Source organism: Penicillium brevicompactum (genome assembly GCF_028827555.1).
Source record: "Penicillium brevicompactum strain IBT 35665 chromosome Unknown utg000005l_segment0_segment0, whole genome shotgun sequence".
Classification (NCBI taxonomy): Eukaryota; Fungi; Ascomycota; class Eurotiomycetes; order Eurotiales; family Aspergillaceae; genus Penicillium; species Penicillium brevicompactum.
Genome location: NW_026623208.1, coordinates 4,932,319 through 4,943,703, shown reverse-complemented (window position 1 = coordinate 4,943,703; position 11,385 = coordinate 4,932,319). Strand labels below are relative to the sequence as shown.

Here is an 11,385-nt window from a genome sequence, read left to right as displayed (position 1 = left end):
TTCAACCTTCTTCACCTTGTACTTAGATTTACACCCCCTTTGCTATTTTGCGCCTTTATTTTAAATGTTTCGAGTCTAATATTTTCCGACTCATATCCAAATTTTAGTTTTATGGTAACCCGACGTAATTAGATCACTAGGCCTGTACTCCGTACTTTGTGTTGAGATCGTTCGGCGTATAGTTTGCACGGAATAGCCGCCAAGGTTGATTTGGGCCTTGATGTCACGTGGTTAGTGGCCAACTGGGTGGGTCCGGTCGGACAAGATGCGGACATCTTTAACTCTCGCATCTGACATTTTTCTGCTCACCTTGAATCTCAAACATCATGGGTGGAGATTTGAACTTGAAGAAGTAAGTCACATATTCTTGGCTCTCCAAATCTATCGAAGCCAAAAAAAGCAAGACTAACCTGACGACTAGGTCATGGCATCCCGGCCTGTTCAAAAACCAGGAGCGGGTATGGAAGCACGAGAACCGCGCGCTGGAGGAGCGCAAGCAGATTGACCAGCTGCGACGCGAGAGAGAGGAGGAGCGCCAGATGGAAGAGATCCAGCGTCTCCAAGAAGCCTCCGGAAAGACAAGAACACAAGCCCGCGTCGACTGGATGTATCAAGCCCCCTCTGGCGAGAATGGCCACTACTCGGAAGAAATGGAGGGATATCTTCTCGGAAAGCGACGCATCGACGGAGTCTTGCTCAAGAATGACACCGACAACAAGAAACTCCAGAAAGACTCCGAGGTAGTGGGCAACGGCGCTCCTGCGGGTCCATCCATCGGCTCCCAACGCGACACCATGTTGAAGGTCATGGCAGACCCACTGCTGGAGGTCAAGAAAAGAGAACAAGCTGCCTACGAAGCTATGGTGAAGGAGACCCTCAAGCGCAAGGAACGGGAGCAAAAGCGCGAACAACGCGATGGAAAGGACCGCGAACGCCGCCATCGCACCCACGACTCCAAGCGACGCTACAGTGACGATGCAGGCGATGACCGCCGCGACCGACACCGAAGATCATCGCCTCGTCGTCATCGATCTCGATCTCCTGCCTCACCTAACCGATCCCACCGACACAGAAGTGGCCGTGATCGTGATCACAGAAGTGATGACACTAGATCCCGTCGCGATGACAGCAGATCTCGTCGTAGTGATAGAGATCGGGGTCGGGACCGCCGCGACTACAATGACAAGAGAGATACCCATTCCAGTCGATATGAAGACCGCGATGACAGACGGGACCGGGACCGCGAACGTGAACGTCCCCGCTCACCTCGCCGATCTTCCCGCTCCCCGCGTCCGTCCAGCGATCGCAAGGAACGCCCTGATGACCACGATCGCCGCCGTGACTATCCTCGACGCGAGTTCAACAATCGCCGTGACTCTGGTCGAGGCCCTGGCCCAGCTGCGCGTCCTCAGGCAGCTAAGCCAGACCCCAAGGTAGCGGAAGAGGAACTCCAGCGCAAGCTTGCGGAAATGCAATCTAATGCCACTGATATGGAATCGGACCGTCGTCAGCGAATTACCGAAACCACTGCCAAGGAGCAGCAGCAGCAAGAGGCGGATGATCGCCAACGTTCTGACCGTGGCAGGTTTATGTCCGATATTAACAAGCGAGCGCAGGAGGACAGTCTTGATGAACGCATTCGTCGGAGCCGCGGAGGTCTCTCGAGGATGGAGGAGGATTGAAAGTGGTTTCTCTTGGACTCAGCTTTCCGTCATGCATTACTCCTATATCGATGGTATTCCTATGTCATGATCACCTTGTCTACATTTTAGCGTTCGCAATCTTTTTGATAGTCATTGATATCCAAACTGCTTCTGGAATGGAAGTCTGCATGTGCTCGTACCTCGTGGTCAGGTCCTAGAAACGTAGTATAGTCCGACCGTCTACCCAGCCTTGGGATTGGCAGTACTATGCTGCTATTTTAGTCGCACCATGTATTGACCTACACCTACTGTGCTTGGCCGCAAGACCAACGCTGCAAATCAGTCAGAGAAGAGGGGTATAACATGCAATTATCTATCTTTCCAGTGGCAGAATGCAAAGTAATGTACAAGAGCAGAGGCAATGAAACAGAAACAGTAAAAATCATGTTCAAGGCATGGAAGCTCGTGCAAGATTAATCGCTGACATCGAAACTCGTTCCACAGCCGCAATTGCTTGTCGCACGTGGGTTGTCCACAATCTTGAACTGACTACCGATGAGCTCAGTGGTATAATCCACAGTACTTCCGTGGAGCAGTTCGAGAGAGGGTTCATCCATGACAACCTTGGCCTCACCAGCTGACTCAGTCGCGGGCTCTGCGGCATCTGCTTCGCCTTCGAAGATGGTGTCTTCTTCCGGGTCGATTTTGGATGCTCCTTCTAGAGACATCATATATTGGAAACCATGGCACCCACCACTGGTGACTGTGATGCGGAGGTGGTGGTAAGGGTTTTCCTCTTTGATAGCCGATGGTGAAGAGGTTGGGTCGGTAATATCACGTAGTCGCTGTGTCAAGTTAGCTTCCTTCAACCAGCCAGATTCGTTTCTTCTCCCGGTAACATGAACCAAAGACAAAAAATAAAAAAACATACAACAGTGAGGATTCGCTGGTGGTCACCCACCCAACTACTAACTCACCGGCGTGTGGCTTAAGTACGGCTGAGCGGACGGGAAGCCCTGTTTTCCACACCCTGTGGTCGTATGTGCTAGGAAATGCTTGCGAGCGGCCCATAGTGCGGACCTCCATCGTTCACTTGTGACTCGGAGCCGATCCCGATGCTTGCCTCGCAATGCGGGCTGAACGGCTTCTTGTCCCAGCACACGCCACAGTACATTCAATTGAACACAAAACGCAGACAGGGTATTTGGAAGGAAAAGAAAGGATTGAGCTCACCTCTATAGCCCGTGGCGAGATACCAATTGTGAGAGGTTCTCCATCATCTCCGGTTCTTGGGTTCTGCGTAACCTTGGTGGCCGGACGAATGGAGGTAGAAGAGAAATTTGCAAATCGTTGACGAGTGTATCGAGAGACAGGAGACTTAGAGAAACAGCCTAAAAGGGCTGTTCCGCTTGCGACAGGACGTGAGCGCTGAGAAATGAGTTCGCCGTCGGAGAATGCGGAGAGGCGTGAAGCCCGGGAAGTCGAGAAAAGCCGGCAAGCCGGGCCTTGTGCGAGACGACGGGCAGCGGTCGATGATAATAATGAGCGCGACATGGCTGATAGAATTTGAGATTGAAAGAAGAGGATGAGAAGGGAAAATGGACCAGTTGGTTTGCTTAGATATCAAATCGTTCCCCGATAACCTTGGAGCCTTAGTCAGTTCGATCTATGATTGGCTACACTCGGGCGGGATCACTGGGCAGAATAAATGTCCCAGTCGGGAAATGATGGGCGGATGGCGGGGGAAGTGCATAACGCTTCACTTCCCTGATCCTCTCTGTCTGCAAGACTGCCCTTGCATATTCAGTACAAAGTTCTTCTTCAGAGATTGAGAACCGCCATGGGCTCCCGCCAGCATGTTCGAGATATCCAAAATGGACCCCCGCTGCACTATGCGAGTGATATCAGAGCCTACAAAAAAGAGTATGCTGAAGCTTTAGATGCTCAAGATCCGCTCCGCTCCTTCCGGGACGAGTTCATCATTCCGTCTAAGAAGGACCTGAAACGTAAAACATTGGCGGCAGAAGAGAGTGCGTATCCAAGCTTCCTCCGCGCTGATGAATCCCTTTTGACTTGAGATCTTTGGACTTTTGATTAGGCAGCGAAGCATCAGACCCCAAATCCATTTACTTTTGTGGTAATTCACTGGGTGTTCAACCTCGTAGTACGCAGCGCTATATTGAAAAGTACTTGCGAGCCTGGGCAACCAAAGGCGTGACTGGACACTTTGTTCCACATGAAGATGAACTACTCCCTCCCTTCGTTGATGTCGACACAGCTGGCTCCAAGCTTATGGCGCCTGTTGTGGGTGCTTCGCAGAGCGAAGTGGCTGTGATGGGTACTCTGACAGCCAACCTGCACTTGCTCATGGCAAGCTTCTACCGGCCTACTAAAGAGAAGTTCAAGATCATTCTGGAGGGCAAGGCCTTTCCCAGCGACCATGTATGCTATATCACCAGGATACACGTAGCCAACTGTCCTTGCTAACCGACGCCAATCTAGTATGCGGTGGAGTCTCAACTTCGTCATCACAACTTCGATCCAAAGGAGGGCATGGTTCTGATTGAGCCAGAGAATCTGGACAAACCTACTCTCAGCACAGAGCAAATTATCAAAGTCATTGATGAAAATGCCTCTAGTACGGCACTTGTGCTCCTCTCGGCGGTTCAGTTCTACACTGGGCAGTATTTCGATATCGAACGCATCACAGCACACGCGCACTCCAAGGACATTTTGATCGGCTGGGACTGTGCTCATGCGGCCGGCAATGTGGATCTACGTCTTCACGATTGGAACGTGGATTTTGCAGCCTGGTGCAATTACAAGTATATCAACAGCGGACCCGGCGGGATGGCCGGTCTCTTTGTCCATGAACGCCATGGCCGCGTTGATGAGAAGCAACCCGACAGTGACGAAACATTCCGTCCTCGTCTCTCAGGCTGGTGGGGCAGTGATCTTGCAACACGGTTCAACATGGAGAATAGTAAGTCGCTCTTCTGTCATTCAGCAAGCCAGTCTGACAAATTTAGGGTTCACACCTCAAGTCGGTGCGGCTGGGTTCCAGCTATCGAATCCCTCGGTCCTAGACATCACCGCGGTTGTCGCATCTCTTGAGATTTTCAACCGGGCAACCATGGACGAAATCCGCAAGAAGTCTGTTAACATCACAGGATACCTGGAACATCTTTTGACGAAGTATCCTTTGGATGCACCTGCGGAAAGCAAGCCTTTCACTCTCATTACACCATCAAACCCAGCCGAGCGGGGTGCACAGCTCAGTATACGCCTTCAACCTGGATTGCTGGATCGGGTACTACATAATTTGGAAGAGCACGGGGTGGTAATCGATGAAAGGAAACCCGATGTGATTCGAGTTGCACCTGCGCCACTGTACAACACCTATACGGAAGTTTGGGAGTTCTGTCAAATCTTCTTGCAGGCGTGTGAAGAGGCCGTCCAGGCACGCTAGTTGGTCGACTTAGAATCTAGTTTTGCTAAGTAGAAAGTGTACAATTGCATGTATCATCGTCTGGGAAGATTGGCATATGGGGTGAGCCAGAAAGAAGTATAGGAAATCCTTCGGGGATAAGAACATGTAACTATCATCAAACTATGCTGTCCTTCAAGGTTGGCTGCACCATTAGGCTCATATAGTCTGCAGGTAAGTTCACCAACAGTATTGAATTGGGTGGCTGACCGTCCAAGGTTGTTGAATCAGTAGGCAGCGCACATAAACTCGCCACTTCCAAGGTTCATCTACTCCAGAATGGCGACAAGCCTTCGGCAACTCGGCATCTAGAGTCTCCACAATTGGACCGAGCGCGTTATCACGAATGGGTCTTTCCTGTTGGAGATTAGCGAGTGCTTGAAGATGGAGTACTTGCTTCTTGCTTCTTGCTTGACTCTTCGGTCCCTTACTGCTCAACTATGGCCGTCATGGGCTCAGAAAAGGACAAAGATGATTCGCCTCATTCAATCCGTGAGAATGAAATTTCTGGAAGTGGGGACCCTACCGATGTCGACTACTCAGTCTTTACCGATAGCCAACGCCGATACATTGTGTTTATGGCGTCTTGGGCTGGGTTTTTCTCGCCTGTCTCTTCACAAATCTACTTCCCCGCTCTAAATACCTTGGCGAAAGATCTTCATGTTTCAAATTCGTTGATAAACCTGACTTTGACCAGTTACATGGTGAGTCTTGGCATGAGTTACATTGTTCTCTTAATTTCTAACAAGCATATCTAGATCTTTCAAGGGCTGTCGCCCATGTTCATCGGGGATTTTGCAGACAAGGCAGGGCGACGACCAGCGTACTTCGTCTGCTTCATCATCTACATCGCTGCAAACATAGGCCTTGCTCTCCAAAGCAACTATGCTGCACTCTTTGTCCTTCGATGTCTGCAAAGTGCAGGAAGTAGCACCACTATTGCCCTCTCGTCTGGGGTGGTCTCTGATGTGGCCACTGCTTCCCAACGAGGGTCATACATGGGCTTCGTCACAGCAGGGTCTTTATTAGGTCCTTCCGTCGGACCGGTGGTTGGAGGTCTACTAGCTCAGTACCTGGGATGGAGAGCTATCTTTTGGTTCCTGACCATCTTTGCCGGCGCCTTCTTAGTTCCATTCCTCATTTTCTTCCCAGAGACCGCTCGAGGCATCGTGGGAGACGGCTCACTTCCACCACAAAAATGGAACATGCCTTGGGTCAGTTACCTGAAGTCCCGGAAAACCAACGAAGAGAGACCTGTGTCAACAGGTGCGTCCAAGCACAAACTCAAGTTCCCCAATCCGTTTGAGACTCTTGTCATTGCATTCCAGAAGGACACAAGCCTGATTCTTTTTTGCAACGCGATTCTCTTTGCTGGATTCTATGATGTCAGCGCGACTATTCCTTCGATCTACAATGATCTCTACGGTCTGAACGATCTCCAGATTGGGCTATGCTATATACCCTTTGGTCTCGGGGCCACTATAGCTTCAATTGTCAATGGGAAATTCCTAGACCACAACTATCGTCGCATTGCGAAGAAGGTCAATTTTCCCTTGACCAAAAATCGGGATACCGATCTGCGGGAGTTCCCTATTGAAAAGGCTCGACTTCAGATCGCTTTTCCTCTCCTCGCGCTGGGGAGTCTGAGTGTCCTTGCGTTTGGATGGGTCCTTAACTATCGAGTGCATCTTGCCGCGCCAACATGCATTCTGTTCATAATGGGACTGACGTTGACGGGGGCATTTAATACCATCAGTACGTTACTGGTGGATCTTTATCCAACCCAGGCGGCCAAGGCAACTGCCGCCAACAACTTCATGCGTTGCTTGCTAGGAGCTGGTGCAACGGCCCTGATCGACCCTATGCTTGCGGCAATGGGCAAGGGCTGGTGCTTCACATTCATCGCATTGGTGATGCTTGCAACCACACCACTGCTTTTGATTGTGATTCGCCGAGGGCCCAACTGGCGCGAGGAACGTCGTCTGAAACAAATGATCAAGAAATGAGCAACAATCCTTTCAGCACCTAATGACCATGCTAAATTATGATATGATATTTATACCCGCTGGAAATGTTAATATGCGAATGGTTTCATAGACTTTGTCAATAATACAAAGCAATTTGCTCTGACGCAAAATGATCGTCTGAATTGGGCCATCAATATTGGTGTCAATCCTGCTTCATTCCATAGACTAAACTCAAGTCCCACTGATCATCTGAAAGCAAACTGGGCGCGCTCCAAAGGCGTACGTTCTGACTCCCACGCTAGCCAATCCGATCTTGTAGTTCTGGTCGATTGTGTTAGCGATGAACCGTTTCAAGAGTAACAACCAAACGTACGGCAATAGACCCATCGCATTAACCTTCCAGATACCCAGTCCCAATAACAGAAGCTGCATCAACATGTATACTATTTTCACACCGAGCAGACGCGAATGGGTCGAGGGGGATTCGTATTTGGCAAAAGCCGCGTTTGTGTTGATGATGCCTTGGATAGGACCCTTGAACAGCATGAGGACCATCATAATGCTGAATATTTGCAGACTGTTTCCGGACATGTACATCATAATCGCGTTCATGGGGATCTGTTTCGACGGGGCCATGGCGACTTCCCACGCTTTCTTCATCTTCAGTGTGTCGGTCTCTTCGGGCTTCTTGGTGCTGGATTGCTGCTGCTGACGCTAGATAACAACGTATCAGTACTCGGTCTGCTATATGAGGGGCTGGAAACTCACCTGCTTGCCCCGATTGCTTGAGAAGCCTGGCGGGTCCGGGATGCTCGAGGCACCCTTAGAGGGGCGGGGCATCGGAGAATTCAATGAAACAACCCATTGTGGAGGAGGTGGTGGAGGGAGACGTGCTTGCGACATAATTCCGACTGTTGGATGTTGTGGGAGGATGATCTCAGAGGGAGTTGTATAACGGGAGGTCGAAGTTGCCCGAGTGTCGCATCCGCAGTGTCCACTCCGCCTTCTCAATTATTCTCCTTTTCGCTCCAGTCCCTCAATTCTTCGACTTGTCGCTCGGAGATCCTCTGCTCAGATTTTGTTTCCGTCATGTCCAGCTGATGATTTAGGAATATTCTCCGAGCATCCCGAACGCGCAGCAGTGAACCCATTCTCACCCTTTTCCACTGGACCCTCTCGAATCTACGGCCCGGTCAATTTAAGACCAATCTTACGCCTGCTTTATCCTATTATTGGCGATTTTTCAACCTCTGCTTGAGATCGCCTGTGATTGATCTCTTCAAACGAACCTAAACCAGCCGAAACTGTTATCCAAGCGCGCCTAGCAGAGGCTAAACGCCATTCGTCCATACCGCAGCCATGAGTTCCGGAGGAGACGCGAAGCTGTTCGCTAGGGTACGTTGGTCTAGCTCTGAGTTCTGATCGCATGATACTCGTGTTCTGCCCTTGTTCCCCTTCCCCGCATTTGCCCTTCTACCCTCACCTGTTACGTCCTGCGTAACTGGTATTTGGAGTATACTTGCTTTGGCCCCTTGGCAACTTGAACCACCCTTCCATCGCCCCTCATGTTCATTGGTATTGCTCCTATTGGCCCTTTCAATGGCTTACACTCGAGGAATCCACAGGGAAAGGTCGCAGAGCTACGGCAGGAGCTCAGTAGTGGCGGCAAGAAAGACAAGAACTACTCCGCCAAGAAGATCGCCTTGAAGAAGATTGTTGCGAACATGACCATGAGCAACAACGACATGGTTGCGCTCTTCCCCGATGTTATCGAGTGCATGAATCTGCCTAGCTTGGAAATCAAGAAGATGTGCGTCTGACCATAATGCGTGAAGCGTGAATCGGATGAGGGCACGAGCTGATTGAATATAGGTGCTTCTTGTTCCTGGTGAACTACTCAAGAATGAAGCCAGAGGTTGCGTTGAAAGCGCTTCCTATTTTGGTAGATGTATGTTCTAGACCTGCGAGTCAAACCCAAGATGACTGACACAATATGCAGGACATGGGAGACAACAACCCACTGGTTCGCGCCCTTGCATTGCGAACAATTTCTTATGTCCACGTTCGTGAATTTGTCGAAGCGACGTTCCAGCCTCTCAAGCGTCTCATGCAAGACAATGATCCCTATGTCCGCAAGACAGCTGCCTTCTGCGTGGCCAAGCTTTATGAGCACGATAAGAAGATGGTCGAAAACTCGGATCTGATCGATCGACTTAATCGCATGTTGAAGGATGAGAACCCGACTGTTGTATCAAGCGTTCTGGCCTCGCTAGTCGATATTTGGGGCCGAAGTGAATCGATTTCTCTGACCATCGACTACGTGAGCGCCTCGAAGCTGGTTTCAATCTTGCCAGACTGCTCCGAGTATGATTTCCCTATTTTCTATTATGTATCTTCACCATTGCTAACGTCTGATCAGATGGGGTCAAACTTATATTCTCGAGGCATTAATGTCCTATGTGCCTCAAGATGCCGCGGAGGCCCTTCTGCTGGCAGAGCGAGTTGCCCCACGACTCTCTCATCAGAACTCAGCGGTTGTCCTTACATCCTGCCGAGTCATTCTTTATCTCATGAACTACATCGCGGGCGAAAAGCATATCACATCACTTTGCAAGAAGCTATCTCCTCCCCTCGTCACACTCCTCTCCAAGCCCCCAGAGGTTCAATACCTCGCCTTGCGAAACGCTATTCTAATCCTTCAGAAGAGACCAGAGGTCCTGCGGAACGATATCCGCGTGTTCTTCTGCAACTACAACGACCCCATTTATGTCAAAGTTACTAAGCTGGAACTGATGTTTATGCTCACGACAAAAGAAAACATATCTGTTGTTCTGGCAGAACTTCGAGAGTAAGCGCCCCACCCTGGATATTCAGGTACACCCCAGAAGATGTACTGACTCCACGTATAGATATGCTACTGAGATTGACGTTCACTTTGTGCGCAAGGCTGTTCGGGCTATCGGCAAGTTGGCGATTAAGATCGAGTCCTCGGCGAAGCAGTGTATCAACACACTTTTGGAGCTGGTCGATGCCAAGATTCCGTACATTGTTCAAGAAGCAACAGTGGTCATTCGCAACATCTTCCGCAAATACCCCAACCAGTACGAGAGTATTATCAGCCACGTCATTCGAAATATCGACGACCTCGATGAACCCGAAGCCAAGGCAGCTGTGATTTGGATCATTGGACAATATGCGGACCGTATTGATAACTCAGATGGCCTACTCCAGGATTACTTGGCCACTTTCCATGACGAAACGGTCGAAGTACAATTGGCCCTGCTCACAGCTACCGTGAAGCTGTTTATTCAACGGCCTACCAAGGGCCAGCAGCTTGTACCACAAGTATTGAAGTGGTGCACTGAAGAAACAGATGATCCAGATCTTCGCGATCGTGGATATATGTACTGGCGTTTGTTGTCCACGGACCCAGCGACTGCCAAGCAGGTGGTCATGGGTCAAAAGCCTCCTATCACAGCAGAGAGCGAAAAGCTTGACCCTCGCACACTTGAGGAACTGTGTCTGAACGTCGGCACCCTTGCCACTGTCTATCTCAAGCCCATTCACCAAGTTTTCCGAGCTGCCCGTCCCCGGCGTCTGTTGCCTAGCCCAGCGCTGCAGCAATCCGTAATCGAGAGTGGCTCCGACACAGGCTCTATGCTGGAATACAACCCACCCTCCGCGAATATGGCTTCAGCGTCAACTAGTAACAGTGGCTTGGCCACCATCACCACCACGGGAGTTCCAATCACACCAATCAACGCGCCTCCTCCGCCTAATTTCCCCGTCGCCCCAGGGCCGAACCCCACATCCACGGGCCCCAGCAATATGAATGAGGCTGCGGATGCGGCCGATGCTTATTTCAGTGGCATTGGTTCACAGCAAATGGCCTCGCTGGACTTGGATGGTTCTGGTGGCGGCGGTGCGCCTCAGTCACAATACGTCGTCACTCAAAATCAACAACAAGTCTACCAGCCGCAATTGGCTGGTGGGGCTGCCACTGGTGAGCTATTGTTGTTATAGTCCAATGATATGGATGGGTGGTTTAATTGTACATGTAGATAGAAAATGGGTTTCTTGAGGTCTGGGCCTAGTAATTACAGACCATTATTCTTCACGCGCCGAATTGATATCAGTTTGGGTTTGACAGTGCAAAGTAATCTCAAGTCATCACTTTCAATGATCTTCCACCTTTCGCATTTCATAACCAGCACCTTAAAGAGGGGAAAAGATTGAAGTCTGTAGAGTATCTCTCGTTGATCTATTGCTTTCATCAAGTAACTGCTTT

At 50.2% G+C, this 11,385-nt stretch overlaps 6 protein-coding genes across 6 annotated transcripts; 4 read left to right on the top strand and 2 right to left on the bottom strand.

The window, feature by feature from the left end:
- Positions 1–326: 326 nt before the first annotated feature.
- Positions 327–1,682, top strand: cwc25 (U2-type spliceosomal complex subunit CWC25; the record flags this gene model as incomplete). The annotated part of the gene is made up of 2 exons (XM_056957033.1): positions 327–352; positions 422–1,682. The coding sequence occupies 2 exons, from the start codon at positions 327–329 to the stop codon at positions 1,680–1,682; spliced, it is 1,287 nt and encodes a 428-aa protein (XP_056811367.1).
- A 434-nt stretch (positions 1,683–2,116) lies between these two features.
- On the bottom strand, positions 2,117–3,197 carry N7506_007739 (HesB/IscA family protein; the record flags this gene model as incomplete). Its single annotated transcript, XM_056957032.1, has 2 exons — positions 2,117–2,488; positions 2,877–3,197. The coding sequence occupies 2 exons, from the start codon at positions 3,195–3,197 to the stop codon at positions 2,117–2,119; spliced, it is 693 nt and encodes a 230-aa protein (XP_056811366.1).
- A 286-nt stretch (positions 3,198–3,483) lies between these two features.
- bna5-1 (kynureninase) lies at positions 3,484–5,112 on the top strand (the record flags this gene model as incomplete). Its single annotated transcript, XM_056957031.1, has 4 exons — positions 3,484–3,673; positions 3,742–4,085; positions 4,146–4,626; positions 4,673–5,112. The coding sequence occupies 4 exons, from the start codon at positions 3,484–3,486 to the stop codon at positions 5,110–5,112; spliced, it is 1,455 nt and encodes a 484-aa protein (XP_056811365.1).
- A 458-nt stretch (positions 5,113–5,570) lies between these two features.
- N7506_007737 (MFS transporter) lies at positions 5,571–7,136 on the top strand (the record flags this gene model as incomplete). Its single annotated transcript, XM_056957030.1, has 2 exons — positions 5,571–5,834; positions 5,889–7,136. The coding sequence occupies 2 exons, from the start codon at positions 5,571–5,573 to the stop codon at positions 7,134–7,136; spliced, it is 1,512 nt and encodes a 503-aa protein (XP_056811364.1).
- A 206-nt stretch (positions 7,137–7,342) lies between these two features.
- Positions 7,343–8,000, bottom strand: N7506_007736 (ER membrane protein complex subunit 4; the record flags this gene model as incomplete). Its single annotated transcript, XM_056957029.1, has 3 exons — positions 7,343–7,418; positions 7,471–7,811; positions 7,866–8,000. 3 exons carry the CDS (start codon positions 7,998–8,000, stop codon positions 7,343–7,345), a joined length of 552 nt encoding a protein of 183 aa, XP_056811363.1.
- Positions 8,001–8,662: 662 nt separating this feature from the next.
- On the top strand, positions 8,663–11,120 carry N7506_007735 (putative AP-2 adaptor complex subunit beta; the record flags this gene model as incomplete). The annotated part of the gene is made up of 5 exons (XM_056957028.1): positions 8,663–8,907; positions 8,970–9,045; positions 9,097–9,461; positions 9,517–9,945; positions 10,007–11,120. 5 exons carry the CDS (start codon positions 8,663–8,665, stop codon positions 11,118–11,120), a joined length of 2,229 nt encoding a protein of 742 aa, XP_056811362.1.
- Positions 11,121–11,385: the final 265 nt, after the last annotated feature.